The sequence below is a fragment of the Ceratosolen solmsi genome, unplaced genomic scaffold (genome assembly GCF_000503995.2).
Source record: "Ceratosolen solmsi marchali unplaced genomic scaffold, CerSol_1.0 scaffold30, whole genome shotgun sequence".
Taxonomy (NCBI): domain Eukaryota; kingdom Metazoa; phylum Arthropoda; class Insecta; order Hymenoptera; family Agaonidae; genus Ceratosolen; species Ceratosolen solmsi.
Window position 1 is genome coordinate 4,868,290 of NW_011948421.1, and position 26,943 is coordinate 4,895,232.

The window sequence follows — 26,943 nt, forward strand, 5'->3', positions numbered from 1 at the left end:
TTTATAATCATCTTGTATAAAAAATCCAAGTCTTCTGTATTGAATTCACTTTTATAAGGTGAAAAGATTATTATGGTCTATAAATACAAATATTATTAAAATATTACTAGAACACTGTTTTAAAATAAAAATGATATTAAAATAAATTTTCGTTGTACGAAAATTTGAAAATGGACTGCCAAATATATATGTATTCCATAATCTATTGCCATAGATGCTTACAATACGCATTGTTACTATATAACAATATTGACAATTATATGAACAGACGTATATTGCTAATTATCGATTCGAATGTGAAATATGCAACGTTTTTAATAAATTATTTTGAAGATTGATTCATTTGTTTTATTTACATCCTTACTACAAAAATGTCTAATTCATAACTTTAAAAAATATTTTAACTTACTTGATGTTTCAGGTAGCGAACATTTTGGAACTACAAATTGATTTATAAAAATCACTTTCAACCGATTAAATTAACATATTATGAAAGATAATGTATTATTATCCTATATCATCAATTGTATCATAAATATATTTTAAATCTTTTTTTTTTTAATGAATTTTATACTTATTATTATATAAATTATATAAATATAATATATAATAATTAATGATCACAATGAAATCTAAAATATTTCATTATAATCCACATCTTTGATTTATACATAATCATACATAATTATACATATAATAATATTATAAATAATAATCAAACTATGTTTATTTACTAAATTTAAAACTATTTATTTAAGATAAATGTATAAAAAGTTTAATGTTTATACAGTTTTGTATAATATTGTATGTAATGAATATTCTAGTAATACTACATTTATACTGCCGACATTCTTATCAACTACTGAAACGCTTCTCTGTTTATTACTTCTGAAAAATAAATGATATAGCTAAATGATAAATGATATAACAATATTAATGATTTTACTTCTTTGAATAAATATAAACTTACTTGTTGTATAAGAGAACTACTGTTTGATTATCTGGCGATTTAAAAGCAGTTACTAAAATATTACTGTCTGTTGTCTTAGCTTCTATTTTAATAGAAGAACGTGGTACGAATTTGCTAAAATGTGTCATAACATAATACAAAGGTTGCTTATAAAATATATCTTTTTCTGGTACAACAATTATTGATGCATCAACATAGTTTTCTACCCAATTTGGTCCTCCATTAACATCCAAAGCTATATTCCAATCGATCCAACCAACAACCCAATGATTAATATTCTGAAATAATTTAAATAAAAATGGTATCGAATATTAATTACACTTCTGTTTAAAAGTTCGTTTAAGCCTTTTTAAAATTTTTTATCAATATGTATTACTAATAGGAACTATTGTAAATAATATTATTTATATTCAAGTTACAAACTTCAAATATTTTTTGTATTAATCGCTCAGCTCGTGACCATGATCCCAAACTGACCTTTGGACGTTCCCATGGCCGATCACCTAATTATTATAGAATTATAATTAATCTCGATATTACAAAAACAAAAAATATACTAATAATTAAAATCAACATTTGCCAATAATCATTATTCTGAATATAAAATCGTATAAGATGTAAAAAGTATAGTTTTATTACAATGTTTAATGTTTTTATAAAATATTATTTCTTAAATTTTTTAATGTCATAATGTCATAATGCTCAATAATGAAAAGAAGCACTTAATACTTGTTTTTTTTATTTCGATATTAATTCTACCTAACTAGATTTCACTAAAATTAATATCTCAAATAATCATAACTACATACCTACACAAGCTTCAGTCATTAAAATAAATTTATCTGGAGCAATACGATGAGTTACATCAAGTATACTAGGTAAACTAAAGCTATCGGTGTACCAGTGAACAGCGATTCCTTTTATATAGTTTAAAGCTTCTTTATGAAAAAATTTTACATCAAGCAAATACCAGGGTAGATGAATTCTTTGATCATCTAACATCAAAATATACGTGCTATTACTCCTAGACTTTTGTAATGTAGGGCCCAAATTTTTAACAACCCATTTTGATACAGTGCGTGCGGACCAAAACATTGAACTAACTTTAGCAGTCGGTACTAATGAAGTAAAAGGTTCGTTTCCAGTTGAAACTGCCCAAATATCAAGGCCTTTTTGTTTATAAAGCTCTAAAAATCTAATAATATAATTTGCAAATGTCTGATAATATTTTTCCAGTAAATAGCCTAAATAAATTAAAATATACCATTAGTAACTATGTTCTATTATATAAGATTAATTGATTATTTTTAATACATTACTTATCAATTAAAAAATATTAATTACAAAAATTAATAAATTAAAAATTTTAACATAGTTTAAGTAAGCTTGTTTTATTGTTTGTTATATAAATTAATTATTAACAGTTTAAAAATACCTTTACTAAAATAAATAATAAAACTCGAACTTATAATATATTATAATGAAATATTAAAAAAGAAGTAAAATCTACAATGTTTAAATTAATTTGAATAAATTGCTTTTATTTTCACTCAAAATTCACTCATAATGTTTTTTTATTTGACATTATTTTTCATTTCAATAAAATAATATTTATTCTTTCAATTTATATTTTTTATTTTTGTTTATATAAAAATTATTAATAAAAACATTATTCATAAAAAATAATTCTAAGAGTATCCTAAGATATTATAATATATAATATCCTACAAATCAAATATCGTAAGCACATTTAAAATTCGTTTGATACAAAATATAAACGAATTATTTTCTTATATTTTTTCTGACTTCAAAATAGACAAAATAAGATTATTTTAATAATTACTATATCCATAATATTGATGTCGATTCTTCATCCATGGAGGTGCCGTCCATGCAGCGGAAACAAAGCGTAAAGATGGATTTAATTCCAAAGCTTTGCTCATAACTGGGATTTTATATAAAAGATCCTCCGGAGCAAGTGTGAAATGCTGTAAGTCTATATCATTAGAAATATTATCGTATGTATATGCTCTTACAGAAAAGTCACTTCCTCCTATGGGTACACGTCCAAAATTATATTTACTTCCATTTGTACCAAAATATGATCTGAATGAAAAATATTAATATTGGAAATAGATTGCATACACTAAAATGAAAATTATATTCTAAAATCAAATCAATAAATATAGAATTCAAATTTCTAAAAAAAAAAATTATTATAAAGATCTCAAGAATAAAATATTATGAATTTAATAAAATTTTCTAATATTTTAAAGTATGAATTAATGAATTATTAATTTTAAAAAATTGATTATGTATATATGCAAAAATTCTAAATTATAAAACTAAAATCAAGTAGAAACTCCATTACATATATAAGTTTCTATTTTATGCTTCAATTTCTGCCTGCTTGAGATTTATTAATTGTTTATTAAATAATGGAATCTGTTAATATTTATGAAATAATATACATCTAAATTAAAATAAAATTATTATATGATATAAGTTAAATTTCGATGATTATTAATAATAAATAATTCAACATTAATATCTTATGTTATTGATAAATATTACTAGAAAAATTAAAATTTCAAGAATTCTCACATAATACAATATAATATTAATTAAACTTTTTTATAAGCTATTGAAGTCAAAATTTCTAAAGGTTTTTAATTTTTTTATTAATATATAAAATTCATATTCATTAATTAATTTTAATTGTCCACAAATTCTTCTGATCAATAAATCTGCTTATATGTCTGCTACTGATAAAATTTAATCCAGAGAATTTAATAAGATTCATTTCCTGAAATTTATTCGTTGCGAAGATAATTTCAGCGATCGATAGGCAATATCGATTTAATATTGTAGTTATAAGTGACGATTTTCATTTGACATTTTTTAGAGTATACTGTTTTTTATTTGAGTTTTATTTGATTTTTCATTATTGTATTTACATGAATTTGCAATATAAACGTGCAATATAACGTATTTGACCATATTATACAAATGTTAATTTATCGTAGTTGATATCTTATCTAAACAAAAATATGAAAATAAATGACGTGTTAAAGCACAAAGTTTTTTCTTTCAACGGCGTAGTACAAAAATTTGACAATTATGTAAACACTAACTTTCTTTTTAATTATTGCATCAATACCTTTTATCGATTTTTGTTATTATATTAAAAAGATATGCTTTTAATAGTAAATACAGATGAATGCAGAAACGTACTTATATTATCGTACTAATATTTATCAAATAACCTATTCAGCTGAAATCTTCTGAAATTATCTTACATTGGTTGCTTAAGAAATGCAATTTTGCATAGCAACTATTACATTCCTTATTTTAATTACTTGAAAAATTTGTAAATAAAAACTCTGAATAGTCTAAAACGATGGTTTAATCTATCAAGATGTGTATTCGACAATCAAGACGTACGTCTATCAATGTACATTAAACAACTACTATATTTTCAGCTACAATAGAATTAGCACAACTGTTACATCAACTTATGATCAAAACATAGTAAAACTAGTATGTAGATAAAACTATCGAATAAAATTGTAAAATTTGAATTACAAGATAAAGAATAAACCGAGATTGATACATGAATTGATCATTTTATCCTATAATTATTTAAATTGAAAATTACTATCCATGTGTAGTATTTGTATTATACCTGTACTAAATAGCTGAAAAATTTTGAAATGATCGATAGATTTTTACAATTATTGTATAATAGAAGGATTAATAAATGAAAATGAAAAAAATTTTACGGGCTATTGTATATAATATATGAAATAATAAAGACAATGAACAATAAATATACCTCTTACTGTATTATACATAAATTGAATATGTTTCTTATTTATGACCTATGATATATGTATTTAATATATATTATATTTATTATTTAATCTATATTAAACAAAAAGATTATTAAAAGCTCTACTCTCCAATCGCACAATGATCTTAATGGCGAAGAGTACGCATATTATAACTATAAGCTCTTTAATACTTGCGATTGTATAGCAGTTAGATTTTAGACATACACCATTTGCATTTGTCTCATTATCATTTAAAAAAAATGTCTTTCAGTATTTCATATTAATGTGATTAAAAATATACAATCATACAATAAAATTTACTAAATAGAAAAGTAATTGTAAAAGAACAACCATTTTTCAGATAAATATTTTTATAACATTAAAATTTTAAAAATATTATTTAAGTATTATTTTTAAAATTGGCTAAATAAAACTGACTTTTTATTGTTCTATTATTTTGACTGTTATCTATCATACGTCAACACAGAAATTTTTCCAATTTTTAAACAATTATATTTATTTGAAAAAAGTAGAATTATTCTTGTATAATACACATGTAAAAATATGTAATATTATTTATGAGTTATTATATTTCATAATTTAATATTAAAATATTTTATTAAAGTATTTTATAATGTAGGAAATGATGTTTTGCTATAAAACTGTATAGTTACACAATTTTAAAGCTTATATTGAATTTCCAAACACTAAAAAACTTTTTTAACTTAATAAATTCACACAATGTATAAATTAGATTTTTAACAAACTTTTAAAGATGAAATATATAATAACAATTTAAATAATTCATATTTAATATATAAAAGTGAAAATGTAGTTTTTTTACCTTAATAAATTATCTTGAGATCCCTGGCTTAACTTTTTTATATTCATAGTTGCAGCATCAGTGAAAGCTCCACCAAAACCTTCTATAGTTTGGTATTCATTATCTGAATCAATATGCACTGTAGAAGATCCTTCTATAAATTCTTTGGAAATCTTTCCATTTGATTGACTCAATCTCTTTCCACTTTTACTTGTAACATACCATATAAATTCTCCTGGACTTAGTGGTTGTGGATCAACATAATAATCACAATAAGTAGAATTACATTCGCATACTATACTACCTCTTCCAAAATCTACTGGATTACAGTCTTGAGCGACAACTATAAATTATTTATAAATAGCTACCATTAAAAACTTGCAAGTACATAAATATTAACTTTTAAAAATATTAATTGTAAAATATAATTTTATCTAATTTAGATTTATTTATTTATATCAAAAAGCTTTTAAATAATACTTTTTTTACACAAATTTGTTATTTTTATAATATGTATTATATAAATATATAAAATATAATAAAATATTTCTGTATTTATTAAATGAATATAAATTTAATGAAAAATTTAATTAAACAAAAAATGAACGAATAAATCTATACTATATATTACTTGAAGGGTTATTTTATTAAATTATTTAAATAAATATATAAAATTTTGATACTTATAATATTTAATTAAAATAAACTTAATATAAATTACTTTAAAACTTAGTTTAATATAGGAATTTGAGATATGTTATTCAATTTCATATCAATTTATTCATATCAATAAATCAAATTTAACTAAGAAAAATATTCTTAATAATTAAATATAAAATAAATTTTAACATTTAAATATTTTTATTAATATTACTAATGTATATCCTAATTAAAATATATATCGAATATATATTGAACTATTTTTTGTCTAAAAAAGTAAAAGAGATGAATTAAAGTGTAATAGATACTAAAAATATGTATTACGTATTATTATTAAACTGCAATATCTAAAAAAATGTTTGAATTTTAATACAAAATTGAAAATTTATACAGATTCTAAATAAATATATTTATACCTGTAATCATAAATTTAGCAATCATTGATAAAAGAAGTATTAACATTATGAGAGTGATCGAGATAGTTTTGATAATTCTGAAACACAAAACATACATTAAGGTTAAAAATTCTGAAATTAAGATATTTAACAGAATTTAAAAATTTATTTAAATAAAATTAATTTAAACTGTAATTTTATTGTTTTAAAATTTGATATCTATATGTATAGTAACAACTATTATGAAATAATAACGATTATCTTAATATCACGTTTGTACTAACTTCTTTCAATAAACCATTCAACTAATATTATAAAGTTTATGTATAAGTTAACGATATTTAGTAACTTACTACAGCAAAAATCGTCATGTGCATACGTCGCCGCCCCCACCTGCTTTATAAAAAAATTCCATCGCTTTAACTAGAAAAGGTAGCATCTCACGATCTTAGTGTAGATTAATTATTGATTTATGATAAATGTATCATTTAGTCATGGACAATCCGTATCAGTGTTAATATAATAAATGTCAATAATACCAGCAATTATTCACTGATTTTATGATAACAACGAAAGTAGAATTATATTAAACGATAATCTAATACAAATATAACCATTAAAATATCGTTATTGTATATTATAATATAAAATTACTTTCGAAAATTCAAATGACAAAAATTACTATGTAAATGAAGAAAATTTAATTAAAAAATATAATAAAATAACATTTTAATTTGTCAGTTAAAGTTGAATAGGAATTTAATTTTCGAAAATTATATTATAGATAACTGTGGTTAATAACTATGAGTTGTGTATGTAACGTAATAGTTTAGAATTATAAAATCAAGATTCTTTAAATAATTGCAAAAATAATTATTTAACATCATTTTATTTTTATTTCGCACAAATAATTAATATATACTAGAATAAAAGTAACAACGTTTGAATTAAATTTCTTATTTTATAATTTTATAATTACAAATTACTTTTCTTAAATGCTTAAATTATTTTAATAGTTAAAAATAACGTAAATAATGCAAAACAATTATAAATATTGTATATACTTTACCTTAATATTTGAAACTTTAAATAACTTATGCAACATGTAATATTTGAAGTTTATCAATAGTCACCTTATCGCATAATTATTCTAAATTATATAAAAGTTAAGAGCACTGAACGTCAAAAATATAAAAAAACTTAAATTATAGTAGTTATGTGTAATTTTATATCTATTTATAAGATGAATTTTGAAATTGTGATTTTTAAAAAAAGATTTATTTTGAGATTAAGTAAAATAATGAAAATTACTTTTCATCTGCAAATAAATTTCTATTAAAGATTTGTTTGATATCTAAATAAATTTGATATGAAAATAAAAATTTATTAAAATTATTGATTAATATACATATAATTTATTCTTCGAATTAATTTTTGAATATTTCCAAATTTTGCATAAGATTCTAATTCAGAAAAGAATATTCTAAATTAACGAATTCTATTAATTTTATTATCATTAGTAATAGAAAAAACAATATACAATATAATAAAGAATCTTTCATTGTAAAAAGATTTAATGCCTAAAAAAATTATTGATTTATCTCAAATGTCTAGATTACTCAAAATTATTAGATTGCTACGTTGTAGTATTAATTTCAATAATTAATTAATATACAATTCTAAAATATTTAATATTCAATTAATATTTATTACTATTATACTATTATACTATTTATTATATTTACATTAATCACTCTTTTATTAATAAATAAAAATTAAAAATCGAATGAATTTTATAATAACAGTTATCTAATTAATATAATTATTAATATCTAAGTAAAATATTATATAATAATCAAAATATTATTAATCTAACAGATTCATAATAAATACATAGTCAAATAATTCTTGTTTTCAGTAAGCTTATTTTTATCAGATTAATTGTAGGATAAGAAATACATGATAGAACAGCATTTTTTTTTTTAAATAATATAAATTATAGATATTAATTGTTCTTTGAAAAAATAAGATTTAAAAAATATCAATTAATTGTAATCAGATTAATTGTAGGATAAGACATACATGATAGAACAGCGTTTTTATAAATAATATAAATTATTGATATTAATTGTTTTTTGAAAAAATTATATTTAAAAAATATCAATTTATATTTATTTTTCTTAATTTTATGAATAATAATTTCATACATTCAATTAAATTTTCTGATTTAAAAAATGTATTCTAATGAAATTATATAATTAATAAATTTATAATATGTACTATCGTACAGTTTATTTCAATGTAATTTATTTTATTTCAAGTATTTAAATTTTATTATACAGAGTGTTTTAGGCATTGATTGTACTTAAAAACGTACTATTAAAATTATGCTTTGCTCATTTCTTTCTTAAAGGAAAATTACGTTTTTAATTTTTTTTAACTAATATTTTAAATATCATACGCGACCGAATAACAACTAATATTATAAGAATACAAATAGTATAAATTACCATTTTGCACTTACGATTTAACTGCTGTTATTTAATACTAAATAAATTAGCATATTATAAAATATAATAGCATTAAATAATTACACATCTGTATATCATGCTTACTATATATCATATTTATCATACTATATATATCATATATATTCTTCACATTTTAAAAATTTAGTTGGTATAATATTTATATATATGATATTTAAATTAAATTAACATATTTAATATTTTGAAATATTCATTTACGTGTTAAACATAGAATGCAAATAATTTCTGTCATTGGTAAAAATTTTATAGTACAAAAAATGTGTATATTTTTTATTTTTTTATATTTTGCATATTACTTTATTCATACTAACTTATTATAACTTATATAACATATAACCTATATATCGCTTTTGTCGAGATTAAATATTAAAAAAGATCAATTATATTACTCTTATTACATAAATAATAGCACTAACACTGTCTTAATGGTCAAGTAGTATTTGTTATTATTAGTTATTCAACCTAAATATTTTCATGTTTAAGAGAATTAACATATAACACGAAATTGTCCAACTTTAAATAATGGCTAAATATATTCAGTATAAATATAACAATAAAGACACTATTATTAATAATGCAATATATTAATAATTGTTTTAAATATTTTATTGCAATAACACTTAATTTCGATATCCGTGGATACATCGTGATGTATACGTAAAATTGTCTATGATCTACATAATATATCTGAAAATACGATCTGAAAAAAAAAAATTCGCTGTGAGGAAATGGATATTTTAGAACAACTATATAGGGTAACAATTTGTTGTGTCTGGAATAGATCATTCTGTGTTTTGTTTAAGTAGCGCATTTTATTGGTACATATATACATTTATATGTATTTCAACCTTAAATTTTTCAAATTTATACTATACTTTATATTTATACTGATTCTGTAAAATACTAACTTTAACTAGAGATTATATAACAGAATCACTTTAAAAAAAAAATTGTTTATTAATACAATTTCTTGTTATCATCAAAATAAATACTAATTTGTTTTATAATAAAAGTATTTTTAATACAATTACATATTCCAAGAATAAATGAAACCTTAGGAACAGTTATAAATTATTTTAAAAAAAAGTAATACTATAGGTATAGTTATATCACAAACATAAATAAAACATTTAGCTTTAGATTTTTAATTATCATGTTTTTAATAAAAATTACATTTTTCATTGTAAATTCTAAATACGTGTATGATTGAATCATTATTATTTTCATGAAAATTTTCAAAATAAAAGTTTTATAATATTATTTAATTATTAATATTAACGGATATACTTTTGATTTAGATATTATTTAATTATTTAAATGAGCGGAATCCATTAACAATAAATAAAATTTTTTCTTTGTTTACTTTTGCTATATATAACGTCCACATGTATTAAATGTTTATCATCTAGCTAAATTAGCTTAATAAGTGAGTTTATTTTAAAATTCAAAATATTTTTTATCTAGTTCACCTATCTTCCACTTAATCTTATTTATAATTCAATTAGATATCAATCAATTTATGAGCTCGATAGCTGTTAAATATTGAATTAAAATGACTAATCTTATATATTACATGATTGTAATTTATATAATTATAAAGCAGTAAAATTGTTTATTAAATTTCATACATGTTTACTCAACAATAGAAATATATCTTTAGTGAAATTTAAAACATTTTTTTTTAATTTTTTTAAAAATATTTTTTAAATTTTATATAGAAAAAGTTCATTTAGTAATTTTTTGATAATATTTATTTATACTAACGTTTATAAAGTTTCTTAATTGTTTAAAATTTAAACTAACTGACTCATCATATTTGATTATTACACATAATTACTGAAAACATTGCCTTATATAATAACTGATATAAAAATGGAATCAAAGATATATAATCTTTTGGAATAATAAAACGTTTAATAATTTTTTAATATCTAATTCTTAAATATCGACATTTTGAAAATTTTTATTTAAAAGAATATTGGTCTAGAAACATTAAAAAGTACATTTTCTAAAAAGAAATAGTTATTTGTATATAATATAATTTTTTAATTTAATAATTATTGCATTCAATTATTGAATGTAAGTAACTTCTAAAACTATCTATACAATACTATTACTTATTATTTATATTTGTTATTGTTTATAAATTATTTATCCAAATTAAGAAATATTTATAAGATTTTATTTTACAATTTTGTATTATTTTCATTTATTATATAAATTTTATATATTATATCATGAAATATTTAAATATAGTTATTTTTAATTAAAAAATTTAATTTAAAACTAAAATATTAAAAAAAATATTTAAGTAAAAACTAGTTTAAGTAATAGATATATTATGAGTTTAGTGAAGAATAATATTTAAAAATTACGCGATTGAAATTGCTGATTAAAAATATTACAGAATATTTAATCAAATCAATTAAAAAAATTAATTACAATACATGTATACAGTATTTAAATTTAAATTGAATAATCACTTTTAAATTTTCATTAATCATATGATGTTTTAATTTATAATATATATTTTTAATACTTAATAATAATAAAAATTTAATAAAAATTTACTGATAAATATTTAATAATTATTATTAATTAATAGTATTGTATTAGTATATGTAAAAAATCAAAAGAATTATATAAAAATATCATTTTTGGAAATTGATATAAACATTTTCAAGTTTTCTTGTTAATTTGTTTATAAATAATGATCATTCAAGGAAATACATATTAAAAATGTTTTACAAATATTTTAATGCAATTAATATATATTCGTAATAATATTAAGTCATTGAAATTATTCATATTTAACGCAAATAGTATTATATGAAAAGGAGCGTCCAGTAGCTACACATTTTATTAATTCCATTTGTATATATGACAAATAATAAATATACTCAGTAGCAACGATAATATTAAAATTTGTATTATTTAATCCTTTAACTTATAAATTTTATTAATGATTGCTTAAAATATCTTAAGCCCAGAAAACTCTGTTTCTTGTTCCATATTGCATTTCATTTCTAATACACAATTACACGATTGATTATTGAATTAAGAAATAGGCACGGAAGGTGTAAATATAAAGGATACCATACAAAGTTATTTAAATCATAAAAGCTACAATTTTACTTAATATTTAAAAAACCTTTCACTTCATAATATATATTAAATTAGTATATAAAAAATTTGTAAATTATAAAAATTATTTGATAAAGAACACCGTTTTCATTAAATACGTTAAATTTTGCTTTGCATATATATATTTAACAGACTTAACCTTCTAAATACTGTACATGCGAGAGTGAAGTTGCCCACGGCTCTCTGTATTTTCATATTTAGCATATAAATTCATTTTCTTTCTAGAAAATAAATAATTAGTTGAAAATGATGTGTAAATAATGTACTTTAGAAAAATCCTTTGCATAAGAATACATACACTAAACTCAACGAGGCACCAAATTTATTTTATCAATCCTTAAGAAACTTGTTATTCCTTTTTTAAAATAAATATGTCCGTACTACTAGAAGTCTTGTTATGCCTATTGAAATTACGTAAATTTCATTTCTAAATGCATATTGTCAATATCTCTTTCTCGTTCATTCATTCTACCCTCACTCGCTCCTTTACTCTTTCGCTCCTTCTTGCTCGATCTTCGATTTCTATCACTCACTTCACACTAAATTTTTTTTCATTAACACTGAAGTTTCTTTTACATTTAAAAATTTATAACTAAATAAAATCAAAATAACCGTAATAATTTTCTATTTTTTAAATTTAATAAATGAAAACATCTTAATCCATAAATATAAAAGCTAGACACTTATGTAAGATAAAAATATTATTTTTAAGAGCTAAAAATATTCAATAATATAAATCACTATATTATACTTTTCCTAGAAATAATAATCCCATTCCGGAATATTTAGTGAAATAGTAAAACTATTATTCATATTTTAACACAGATTATGAATTTCATTTAATTTATAATATATTCATATAAATAACGTATAATTTTAATTATTCAAATTAAAATGTCATTTTATTTTAAAATATATAAAATCAATTTTTATATTTCTCTATATGAATTTTTAATATATTATAATAAAATCCATATTTCGTTTTTATATAACAAAGCTTAAAATAAATTTATTGAAAAAATGAATTAAATGGCTTATTTAGATAACAAATTTTTTCGAAAAATTAAAACATTTAAATTAAAATCATTCATTAAATTAATATCAATAAAATTAATAATTGAAAATTATTCATACCGCGATTTTACAAATATTGATTAAATACAAATATTAACTAATCTATATATTATTAAGTCATAAATATTATTAATAACTTTAATTTAAAAATAAAAATTTATGGTGTAATAATTTTCATATTTATAATTTATAGTTGAATTAGGAATAATTGGCGGAGGCTAAATTCTATTTGAGAAGCTATACAAAATTTACAAAAATTATACAAAAGGCTATACAAAAATTACAAAAGTAAATGGAAAGTACAAAAAGTACAAATTATTGACATTAAAAGAGAATTCAATTATATAGTAAATAGGAAATGCATTAATATAAGTGATATAAACGCTATGTATGTAAGAAAGTATTTTTCATATTATTTAATCATTTTAATTCTGGAATACTCAGTAAAAACCTTAGCTTTTATAAATTTTATTTAAAAGGTCTAAGTATCTTAAAAAGTATTAGACTATATTTTGTATTATTTCAGAAATATAAATCAAATAAGTAATATATACAGATGAATTTTATTAGAGCTTTTTATTATTGTTAATTTATAAATATTTAAATTATTGTTCAAAAATACAATATATAAAATATAAATTTTGAAAGAAAAAGAAAAATCTATCTATTTTATACGACGAATGGTATTTCAATATTGTATTTCAATTTGATCTATTATTTAAACATGATTTAGTCTTATTGTATAAAAATATATAAATGCAAAAAAATATATATATAATCACAATGGTCTTAAATCTTAATATTAATTTTCCCAATCATGATATAAATTAATTTCATTTTAGTAGCTTCAAGAATCTGTAAATCCAAAAATTTATATAATATCAATTACAAACGTTTCTTTTAAATCCAATTGTCTAAAGAACAAAAATATACGACTCACAAAATTTCTTATATATTAATTATCTATACTGACTACATATTAAATAGTTACTATTACACATACCTATCAAAAACACAAATGTACTTATTGTTATTGAAAATTGTTATATTTAGTTAAAAACTATTTTATAAAATTTATTAAACAAATTTTTTAAATAAAAAATATTGAAAAAAATTTTGTTAAATTTAGAGGTTAAACAAGTTAAATAAGTACTATTTTGTTTTATCTGTTTTTCCATATATCAAAATATATATTATAAATAAATATCAATTTGATTTAAAGATACTTATAATGGTATGTTATTAATAAAAATAATTAATTACCATGAACATAGATGTACTAAAATATTATATAAAAATCATGCATTTGTTTATATTCGATTGTGAAATAAAATTATAATTTTTACATGAAAATAAAATATATTATAAACAATAAAAATCGATATAACATTATCAATGTTTTTATGCCACTGAAGAAAAATAAAAATTATTCAATTAAATTAATTATTTTTATTGACAGAGTATAGTAATGTAATAATAAACTTAATGATATTAATTAAAAGATGGAAATATATTTTTATATACATTTCAGAAAAACATTTAGAAAAACTTTAGATACGAATAATAAAATTAATTATTTAAGAAAAGATTGATACTTGATAAAGATATTGCAATTTAACTTCATTCTAAGAATACAAACTAGCCAATCGTGTATTCAATAGACTTATTAGTCTATAAAATTTATAGAATCTTCAAAATATTTCATGAAATTTACAAACCTAATTATTATATTATTTATGTATAATTCAAATATTATACATTATGAATTTTTAATTATGATTTATATCTATAATTAGATTATTTGAGGTTTTTGTTTTAGTAATGCTGATCTTCTTGTCACACCTTTAATTATACCAAAGTAATAAAAATCTACATCTATATATAATACAAGATATGTAAGCAAAATCTAATATGTAAAATTATACACATTACTTCTCTAATAAAAACGGATTGCATCGCTGAAAAGAAAATATTCTATTAACAGCTTGTAATAAAGTACACGTCTTAATATTTATTAATGGAATTTAAAATTAGTCTAGAACTCGCAATATCTTGCGAAATAATACTTGCAATAAGGACATCTACTACATAGTCGATATAAAGCTAATCGAAATCATCGATATTTCAGAAATCACACTACGCATGCGCGTTTACTGTGAGACTCAGTGTTTACCTATTTGTTTACGTTGTTAACAATGATGCATAAGAAATTAACATCCCTGTGTATTTCAGGTGTAAATATATAATTTAAAAATAAATATGTCTCCGAAGTTAATGCGATGCTCGACAGACTTGAATAGTTATTTAATGAAAAAATGACATTAACATTACGTTAACAAAGTCCATCGGGTTGTGTAAGTATAATTTACTTAAACGCGAGTATATCTCCGATATGTCAACAAATCGCGCGTGATTTAATTGCAGAAAAACTAACAGAAATTTAAAAATCAATGTAATGCAAAAATTCTTTTTATAGATTCTCATATCTTTACGTGATATACTACAGTAAATTTATAAATATAAAAAATAGTGTACAAACGAAATTTATTGGATTATAAGTTAAGATTAGTAAGCAATCGGTAAAAAACAAGAACACAACTTGGTAACACTTACATATTTGTATTCCGAATTACATATTTTAAAAACCTTCCAATATTTTTATATAATTGAAATATTTATGTTAAATGTTAAAAAACTAATGAAAGAATTGCTCTTAAGAAATATTGATAAATTTTATTAAAGACAAAAAATAACGTAAAAATTTTGCACTTCAACAAACGACGACAGAAAATATTTAATTAAAATTTTATGTCTGTCTTAATAAAAGTATAAATGGAATATGTTGCTGAGTGTAGCATATTTTATTAAATACTATAGTATGCAAATGCGAGAATTGGTTGTTAAAACTAATTTATTTAATAAAATAGATTTTTAAATAAATTAATTGATTAAAATATCACAAATTTGCATAAAATCTGAATTTTAATTACAAAAGGTATTGTATAGAGAACTATTATGTAGAAATTCTAAATAAATAATATAGTATTTTTTCAAAAATGCTCCAAAATAGATTTGTTGAGATTTGTTGAGAATAATTTGGTAAAATAAATTATTTAAAAACTAATTGTTATATTCATGTATATTATTGAAAAGGATTTCAAAGATTTACTTTTTTTTAATTTATATTCGTATAAAAATTAAGCAATTGTTTTTATATTTTCTTTATATCATTATATTATATGAATATGATTAAAATCAAATTTCTTGCCGATTTAATAATTTTATATTATCAAATTTTCAAAAGTATTTTCTACATGCATCCAGTAAAGTCCCCCACTATTTTTTCTGTGTATCGAGGCCTTAAAAGTCATAGGATGTCATGACGTGGCCTGCCTGAATCGCAATAGTAAAAGTTAGATGACAATTTATTGGTTTGGAACTATATATATATATATAAATTAATATAGTTGCAACAAATTAAAGAGTTGAACCATTTCTTTTGAAATCTCATCTTGATTGTACACTCACACTTTAGCAAGATTACTAAGTTTTCAGTACGTTTAATCACGCGATAGTAATTTCTGTAGTCTTTACATTTAGATTTTACAAAGTGCAGAATAGTATTAACGTATAAAATTTGTCATTTGAAAAGTAATAAATTAAGATTAGATAAGATTATACCAGTGATTCGTTGTTGTATGCACACTTTTTAATAGATTTATTGAATGCATAGTAGATAAGAAATAAATATATTCTATATTTTTATTATTGTTCATGTATGGTTACTGGTAATCTGTACTTTTTTACACTTATTATATTGTACAAATCATAATGAACATAATTATTTTATTCTTTTAATAATTATTATTATAATTCAATCATTTAAAACTGATTCGCCAAACTTTCTAACATTGTATTTTAATTTTTGTTTAAAATTTTGTTTATAATTTGTTATGATAGATTAATTATATTTTTATTTAAGTTTATTATCATAAATTAATATATTTGAATTTCTTGCAGATAACAAAATTGAAAATTTCTGCTCTAATCATACATTGAAGAAAATATTAAAACGTCAACATGAGTTATGAATATCAAGTAAGTATAAATTTTTTATTTTTTTGAAATTTTCTTTTTAGTTGATTATGAAATAATTTTATATAATTATGTTTTATAAAAAATATGATAAATTATTAATTATAATTATAATTGTAAGAATGCAAGTATTTTATATTAAATATCATACCAAAAAAAAATCCAGGCTATTGAAAAAAATATTTTTTTAATAGTTATAATGATAATTATATAATATACAAAAGTAATTAGACTTGTACTTTGAATAAAATGATATAAGATTTATATAGACAAATATTCTTATATATAAATAATCAATAATTTGCTATATTTAGTGATTCTAATAAATTTTAAGCGATAGATTTTAGATTGCCAAACTCTGTATTCATTTATAATTTTTGCACTTTTTGCACTTGTTTACATTGTCACAAAAAAGGGCCCACCAGTTGCATTCCCAGGACAAAAACCGCCGACTTCGTTCGGAGTTCCTCCAGGAACACCTTCAGCTCCCCCAAATACTCCTCCAAATTCACAAGCCCCACCCTCTTACGTTATGCCACAACCATATTCTCCATATCCTAATTCTTATACATCTCAACCATTACCATATCTTAATATGAGTGGACAATCAATACATCAATCTTCGATGCCTCAGCCGTCTTTAGCATATTCTGCCCAAAATTTTTCAACTTCTCAAAGTACATATGGTGCACAAGCTTTTCCTTCACAACAGCAAATATACAGTCTACCGCAACCCCAAAATCAACTGTATCCTTCGCAATCACAACAGCCTTATTCATCACAATCACTTCACCATTCTTATCCTGTCTCACAAGTGCAGCAATCACAAACTTATAATCATTTACAACCACAGCAAAATCCATATCCATTACAAGGTTTTCCCTCACAACAAAGTTCTATAATTTCACAAAATCCTGCTTATGCTCCTTCTGGTTCAGGTTCATATCCTAATCTAAACAGTTTAGAAAAATCAGATCCTACAATTCCTATACATAGTAGTGGCTCGTCTCCTTATCCGAGCAGAGGGTATTCTGGGGGTCGGGCTAGTAGCGGTAACTTTTCTTATGGAGGATCGATATCTCAAATGGCACCGGCCCCTCGAATGACTCAGGTTTCAACTAAGGTGAGAGTAGAGAAAACTGATCCATGCAAAAGTGAATACCCCAGTAATCACAAAGTTTCAAAAGCAAATTTAATTATAATTTTTTAATAAATTTAATATTAATTTTATTAGGTGACTTTTAAAATTTATTCTTTATTCTTTATTCTTAATAGTTTACTAAAAACTTAATTGTAAATCACACTCTATAATTAATAAAAATAATTATATACTCTAATAAAACTGAAGTGTAGTATAAAAAATTTAAATAGTGTTAAATAAAAAGATTTTTAAACCTAATAATTTATATAAAATAATAATGTTCGGCTTACTTGTGTTTATTAGGATAATTTAAGAGATAATGGTTTAAGTTTAATTCTTAAATTTATTTTTCAGTTCTCTCCAACAGTTATTCCTTTTCCAAATTTAGATTCAAGAGTGGATGCTGAAGTTCTACGTAAAGCAATGAAAGGTTTTGGAACTGATGAAAAATCTATTATTCAAATTATCGCAAATCGCACTAACTTACAGCGTCAAGAAATTGCTATTCAGTTTAAGACGTTATATGGAAAAGTATATTTATATTTATACTTATAAATTTATTTTAGTAGAAAATTTTTAATAAAGAAAATTTTTTCATCTATTTTTATTAATTAGGATTTAATAAGACAGTTAGACGTAGAAACTTCTGGAAATTTTAATAATTTACTTATTGCCATGATGACGCCTTTACCACAATTCTATGCAAAAGAACTTTATGATGCAATGAGAGGGATTGGTACAGAAGAAAGTGTACTTATTGAGGTACTTTGTACATTGTCAAATCATGAAATTCAAGAAATTAAGCACTCATACGAAACAAGTACGTTTTTTGAATAACTAAAAATAGATTAAAAAATTATAATAGTAATATAAAAATATATTTTATTTATTTAAGCTTTTGTTGCACTAAAATTTAATCACTGTAAATAAATAATTTTTAAATATATTATTTAATTAAGATATTATAATTTAATGATAACAATAAAGTAACTAGATTAAATAAAATTTAATTATTTAAAGTTGATTATCATTTATATAATGTAAACTTTATAAAACTGTAATAAAATATTATAATAATAGTGTATAGAAAATCATTAGAGGATGACATAAGAAATGATACTTCTGGAAACTTTAAAAGATTTTTGGTTTCTCTTTCTTGTGGAAATAGAGATGAAACATTTCAAGTCAATAATGCTGAAGCTATTAATGATGCTAAGCGATTACTTCAAGCTGGTAAGATTGAAATAAAAACATTATATTCTATATATATATATATATATATATATATATATATACATATCCCACTGAATTTCAAATGAAAATTTAAAAATTTAAATCCATAATATTATAGGAGAACTTCGTTTTGGAACAGATGAATCAACATTTAATGCAATTCTTGTGCAAAGAAATGTTGCTCAATTAAAACAAATTTTTACAGAGTATTACAATATTACTGGACATAATATTGAGACAGCAATTGATAATGAATTCTCTGGAAATATTAAAATAGGCCTATTGAGTATCGGTATATATAACTTGGCTTAAAAAATTCATTCAAATTTTTACTTCTTTAAAATTCTTAAAAAAATTTATTACAGTTAAGTGCATTAAAAATCAAGCGAGTTTCTTTGCTGAACAACTTTACAAAAGTATGAAAGGAATGGGTACTAATGATCGTAGTCTTATACGAATAATTATTACACGTTCTGAAATTGACATGGGCGAAATAAAACAAGCTTTTAAGTACCAGTATGGACAAAGTTTAGAAAATTTTATTTCAGTAAGTTTATTAAATTATGATTATCAGTGTTTTAGAATTTTTTTGAATCCATAAAAGTAATAACATAATATCTCTTCTGTATTAATATTATATTAATATTAATGCTCTAGATTAAGAATTTTTGTATTAGTTATAGTTAAAATATTAATATTAATAATTTATGTTAATAATAAATTATTTATTTGCAGGATGATTGTTCTGGACACTACAAAAAATGCTTGCTTACCTTAATTTCTTAAATGATATTACAAATTAATCTTTGAAGATTGAAGAACTTATAATCAATATTACCACATTTATAATTAGATTTTCTGAACAAACAACATGAATTGAAAATGAATTTATTACCTTAAAGTGTATATTACAATAGATACACAATTCTAATAAATTTAATATTTGACAAATAATATAACAAAGATTCTATTCCGTGACAATAAAAAAAAAAAATTAATGATGAATAAATGAATATATGATTTTTTAATAAATTTGATTATATTAAATTAAACATAATTATTTAAAGGATTTATTAACTAGATACATTTTTCTTAGATGGATATTGTTTTTAAGAACCGAATTCTGAATATTTGTATAAATTACACACTATTAATTAGAAAATCAAATCTGTATATGACTATAATAATGAATAAATACATAATTATTAAAAAAGAGTAAAAAAAGTAAGTCCATCTATTCATTTTTCAATATGAAAATTGTTAATTTTAAACAATTTTTTTTATATTATTGTTTTCTGTACAATTATTATAATTTGAAACTGTATATTTATTAAATCATTATCATGGAAAATTAGTATCAATTTTCAATCAAATTAACTAAAATTTATTCGTTACAAAAAATATAATAATTAATAACAAATAGAAAATATACTTATTACTTTTCTTAAGTTTAGATATATTATATTATAGGTAAAAAATCGCGATAAAGAAATTATCAATATATATTTACCTCTTTCATTTAAATAAATATTTCTATCAAAATTTTGATTAACATTTGTAGTATTCAATTAATATCTAGAGATTCATATTTTTAAATATAATGAAATCCTTTAAAATATATATCTTATGTGTATAAAAGCAATAGTATGATTATAATATATATAGCATATATATATTATAATAAAGCAATATATGTAATATAAATAGCAATATTAAATATATATATATTTATATTGCTATATTATATTATATTATATTATATATTAAATATATATATATACAATATTAAATATACAATATAAAAAGCAATATAAATAAAGCAATATATATAAATAAAGAATAAAAAATACTATTTCAGTATTTTTTTTCTTATAATATCAGTATTTTATATTTTTTATAATTTTAGTCTTTACATTGAATGTTTCCGAAAAATAATAAAAATAAGGATTTGATATATAATTCTATTAGTTATTAATAGAATATTTATAAAATATTTATTAGAAAGTAAATGTTCAATAATAATCTTTAAGTATAATATAAATTTTACTTACTATTTAGTTCAAATTATAATATATGAATGAATTCACATTTAAAATAGGAAAATTAAACTAATTACGAATATATTATGTCCTTTGATTATGTACCATACACTAAACACGAATAGCTTGAATCATTCCTTACATATACTAAGAATTTCAATATAAAATTTTATAATTAATTTATAAAAATGTTTTGAGATGATTCATCGCAATCAATAAACATCAAATTTTATTATTAAGTCTAAAATATTCGTATTTGTGTCTCATTCATATTTTGTTTACTTAAAACATTATCAATTGTAAAATGATTTATAATTTTTGATAATATTTTCTTATAAAAATTTTATCAAGCCATTAATAACTTTCATATAGATCAAAATAACATTGAATTTACTCATGCTTTAATGATATATTCATTAAATCATAAACAATTATTAAATATATTATAAATAAACATTAAATAAACATCAAAAAGATACGATACATGCGAAAAAGAATATAAGAGTTTAATAAAAACATTAGTCAGTTATTTTTTAATAAATAATAATGATAATACATTTTATAAATCATTATTCGTTTATTTACTGATTCAATGGCTAATAATTAAGTTCGAATCAACAGCTGTAATTGTATTCAAATGATTACAACTGTTTTAAACGCGTAAAATATTTGTGATTGCGAGGAGCGAGGCGAATAAATATAGAAGTTTATTTGATAAATTACTGAATCATATTTATTCAAATGTAGTACGGTATATAATGATGAATAAATTAAACTGTCGAGATCTCATTAATTCAACAAAGTTGAACAGAAAATATTCTTATCTTGTTTGCGATTTTCTTGTTCGTCTTTAAAAAGTCTCTTGCTTCATAAGAATATATCATAAACCTGCCGTTAATCATATGTCCTTCATTTAATGGTGCTCGTCTACTCAGAGTAATAAAGTAGATTTAAATTAAATGTTATAAAATGTTATAAAATAATAGACTGAAACTTAGATGAATATTTGAATTTTAAAATATTTGTAGATATTCATCACATGGCTATAATAAAAAGTTCATCTTATACATAAAATAAAATATAAATAAAATTTCTTTTCTTATTTTCTAAATTTATTAAAAGTATACTTTAATTAGTACACCTATTACAATTATTTAACATGTTCCAAGCATTTATATAATTTAAGCTAAAGTGTAAAAATGTAAAATATAATTTAACTAATAGTAAAAATACTTGGCTTTAATTTCACCATTCAAAGTATTCCACAAGGATGCAGGAAATCCAAGCTTCAATGTCTAGGTCATGACTGGCATATTGTTCTGCACTAGTAAAAATTTAATAGTATGTGTATGGATATGGCTTAACTAAGTTGAGATCTTGTTTTAAATAAAATGTGACTGGATATAAGCAATGTAAAGAGGCAAGGCTACTTACGTATTAATCTTCCTCGATGAATGAATCCTTATAATTCTATTGACCATAGCTATATTTAATACTTAAATACAAATAATTTAATTTTATCATTGTCTTAATCTAATAAATATATTTAATTAACAATATTTCAAACACTACAATTGTCATTGACGTATAAATAGGTACTGGGAATGATTTTCTAAAATGTAATTAATGTATACCAAAGCATAAATAAATAAAAATACACATTAAGGACTATTTCCAGAAAAAAATAGTATATGATTTCTACTACGAATTAAAATATAAACTAAAAGCAAATGTACGAACAGGTTAGAGCTGATGAAATGGAGTGCGAGTTGAAATGAAGGAGAGAATAAATAAATTAAACTCTCGCTTAAATCTTAACTACCAATTAATTTAATAAAATTAATTTAATCTGTTGCAATCTAAATAGACAGGATATATTTTGTAACCCAAAGTGAACCTTATTTCATAGACATACTTCATCCTATTGTAAATTTACTCTTAATTAACATTAAAAATATGCTTGTGCGTTCAAAAAGGAGAATATAAGTATTATACAAAAATGATACATTTAGAATACAAAACATGCACAATACAAAAATATTGTATATCTATAGAAGCAAATAATAAATTCATTACATAGGTAAAAACATGATTAAAATAGTAATTATAAAAATCAATGTTATAAAATTAATATTATTGAGACATTACAGAATTGTATGAAAGCATATACTTATTAAAATCAAACGAAAAAGGAATTCATTTTTATATATTAATACATTATTTTAATATATAAATCATTTATTTCGAATGTTCGAAATCTAAAAATTCACTTTCTATTAATGAATTAATAAATCGGACATAGTACACAATTATTTCAAGCTCTAATATTTATTTTTATTAAATATAAATATTAGTTTACATTGGTTTAAAAAATTATACAACACAAGCAATTACTTCAAATATAATATAATAAAATTTATTTTATATATTCTTTAAATTTATAAAATTTCATAATTAAAAAAAAAATTTTATATCATAATTTGAATAAAAAGCATTGAATCTTTTCTTAGATGCTTTCATTCATTTATTTTCTTGCATACTATCATAAACATACCATTAGGATATATATATATTTTATAATTATTTAATATTATTACTTATAAAAACATAAATAATAAGCTGTAAAATAGCATCAATAATGTAATATGTTACAACAGAAATTTTCATTTATAATTTTTATTTATCACTTCATTGAAATTGTTCAATTAAAAAAAAGAAATTAATTCAATGAATATTTCTACCTCTTAATGTTGGAAAATAAATCCAAGTATAACAACCTTGATATATTCGTAATCAAGTTGCATCTTATATAGAAAATTATGGATTTTTATATGAAACGTAAAGTGTTCATTTAAGAATGTTCTTTTAATATCGATACATTCTGTATTTTTACATACATCTAGTTAGATAGTTTTCTGTATTCACATGTGTTTAAAAAAGGCAAAAGGCGGACTCATCCTCTTTCTCTGAACTGAAGGGAGAAGAAACCCCTCGGCTCATTGAAGATATAGTGTATATTAAAAGACGTTTCCACCCCAAAACTCACGATGGGGGTTTCTTTTTTGGAACGATGATCATCCGATCATACGAATGGTTGTATTTTGGCGAAGAGTCCATGATTGCATTGCTTTGCTTTCTTTTGTTTTATCACTAATATAATGGTTGATTTGTTTAAAGGCTGTATTACATCTCTCTCTCTCTCTCACACACACACACACACACACACACACACACACACTTTCTGTTTCGCCAACGGTACAAGAGTAGCTCTTATTAATCGACCCTTCAAAGTGTGATCTCGAATAATCCTCCCTTTTTCTCTGCTTTTTTCTTAAAACTTTGATTTACCGAGATTACTTGACTAAAATATGTATAAGGTTTGTTAATACTGCCGTTACAATTTGTCTATACGTATTTATGATATATAAGTTATAACATATATTATAAATTAATAAAATAAAAGTCTCGTTGTAAAAAAATCGTAAATATAAATTATCATTGTTATTTTACATTTAAATAATAACATATTTAATATGCAATATCTTATTCTAAATACGTAAATTAAAATAATATTTTATCATTAAAACCATATATTTAAAATTAAATACAATATTTTTATATAGTATTACGTAAATTATTCTATTCAAATGGTACACATTTTTTTGTATAAAAGTAAGTATTAAAAAATGTCTTTAATAAAGTCTTAAATAAATATTTATACATTTATAGAATTTTTAACTTTGTGAAAATTATTTATAATTTTCCAATTGTTAATTTAGAAAAAGTGAAATATTTAGTTTATTTCAATAATTCATGCTAGTATAATTTAAAATTTTATAGAATTAAAAGAATACTTTATTAGTAATTCATAGATAATCATGTATTAACAGAGACATTTATTTCGTCGTTTATACTCATTTTATGGAAAAATATTGATATGAAAAATCGAATATATTAATAATAGACAGAACAATTTGAAATGTAGATATCAATAGACGTATAATATTTAGTTAAATAGTAAAATTAGATAAATTATTTCTTCATGTTTGAAATGTTAAAAACTAATCTGGATTAAAAATAACTATGTAAGTTACATTTGAATAATAAAATTTATTACAAATTAATTTGGTTAAAGTATAAAGTTACATTTATTATCTTAATTTATCTCAATTATTATTTAACTTTTTAAATAATTTATTATATATAAATTAATAGTCAAGTAAAAGTGAATATAGTTTTGAAAACGGTTAAGCAGAATTTGAATTTTTTGCACGAGTTACATTTTTTACGAGTTTTGTATGACTTACACATATCTTCATCTTTATCTTACTACAATATATTTATCTATCTCTATCTCTTTGTATAGTAGTTGAATATGCGGACACCAAAGGAAGCCAAGCGTCAGGTTATTCTCAAGGGATGGTCTGTGAAGATCACATGTATATATAAACGCAAGGGAGAAGTGAGTGAAAAGAGAGAGTGAGAGAGTGAGAGAATTACGATGCGCGGAAGAGCTGAAATGGTCGCGAGGGGAATGTGTGGAAGCTGATGCGGGAGGTTGAGAGAGAGAGAGAGAGAGAGAGAGAGAGAGAGAGAAAGAGAGAGAGAGAGAGATTGGGCGAAAGAGAAGGAGAGAAAGAAATAAGATAGCAAGTGAATCAGTTCCTTCTAGATCGCACGCGTTTGCCTGCCCCCTCAAACGGTAACACTCCAACTCGCGCTCTCTCTTTTTCTCTCCTTTTATTGCTCCTCATATTGTTTCTATTGGACAGCCAACACAAGGGCTCATGCTTGCCAGTAATCGAGGGGGGGGGGGGGGTGCAGTTTCGTGTTGGCATTACTCTTGATTTCCGCGTTGACGTCGAGCTACGTGTGCTTTCCTCGATCTTCTCTTACTCACTTTTCTGACTTTCTGCCTCTATCGTTACTCTTTATCTTTATGCACACATGCACTCTCTCTCTCTCTTTCTCTCACTCTCTCTCTCTC

General features: G+C 21.5%; 2 protein-coding genes across 2 annotated transcripts; one reads left to right on the forward strand and one right to left on the reverse strand.

Moving 5' to 3' along the window:
- Positions 1–774: 774 nt before the first annotated feature.
- LOC105361407 (glucosylceramidase-like) lies at positions 775–12,548 on the reverse strand. Its single transcript, XM_011498580.1, has 8 exons — positions 12,514–12,548; positions 6,703–6,779; positions 5,648–5,969; positions 2,812–3,076; positions 1,780–2,212; positions 1,394–1,473; positions 971–1,248; positions 775–888 (listed from the first exon to the last, which is right to left on the reverse strand). Exons 2-8 carry the CDS (start codon positions 6,746–6,748, stop codon positions 783–785), a joined length of 1,530 nt encoding a protein of 509 aa, XP_011496882.1. The 5' UTR covers positions 6,749–6,779; positions 12,514–12,548; the 3' UTR covers positions 775–782.
- A 4,919-nt stretch (positions 12,549–17,467) lies between these two features.
- Positions 17,468–20,703, forward strand: LOC105361663 (annexin B9-like). Its single transcript, XM_011498914.1, has 8 exons — positions 17,468–17,546; positions 17,959–18,666; positions 19,039–19,215; positions 19,300–19,504; positions 19,765–19,917; positions 20,036–20,209; positions 20,283–20,464; positions 20,653–20,703. Exons 1-8 carry the CDS (start codon positions 17,529–17,531, stop codon positions 20,701–20,703), a joined length of 1,668 nt encoding a protein of 555 aa, XP_011497216.1. The 5' UTR covers positions 17,468–17,528.
- The last annotated feature ends 6,240 nt before the right edge of the window (positions 20,704–26,943 follow it).

Bases quoted from the DNA above. Each gene is read 5' to 3' on its own strand.
- LOC105361407 (XM_011498580.1), bottom strand. From the start codon at position 6,748: ATGTTAATACTTCTTTTATCAATGATTGCTAAATTTATGATTACAG. The intron at 1,249-1,393 runs GTTTGTAACTTG...AAATTATTTCAG, and splicing joins TAATACAAAAAATATTTGAA to AATATTAATCATTGGGTTGT. The intron at 889-970 runs GTAAGTTTATAT...TTTATTTTTCAG, and splicing joins GTAGTTCTCTTATACAACAA to AAGTAATAAACAGAGAAGCG.
- LOC105361663 (XM_011498914.1), top strand. The intron at 19,505-19,764 runs GTACGTTTTTTG...TTATAATAATAG, and splicing joins TAAGCACTCATACGAAACAA to TGTATAGAAAATCATTAGAG. The intron at 20,210-20,282 runs GTATATATAACT...AATTTATTACAG, and splicing joins AATAGGCCTATTGAGTATCG to TTAAGTGCATTAAAAATCAA.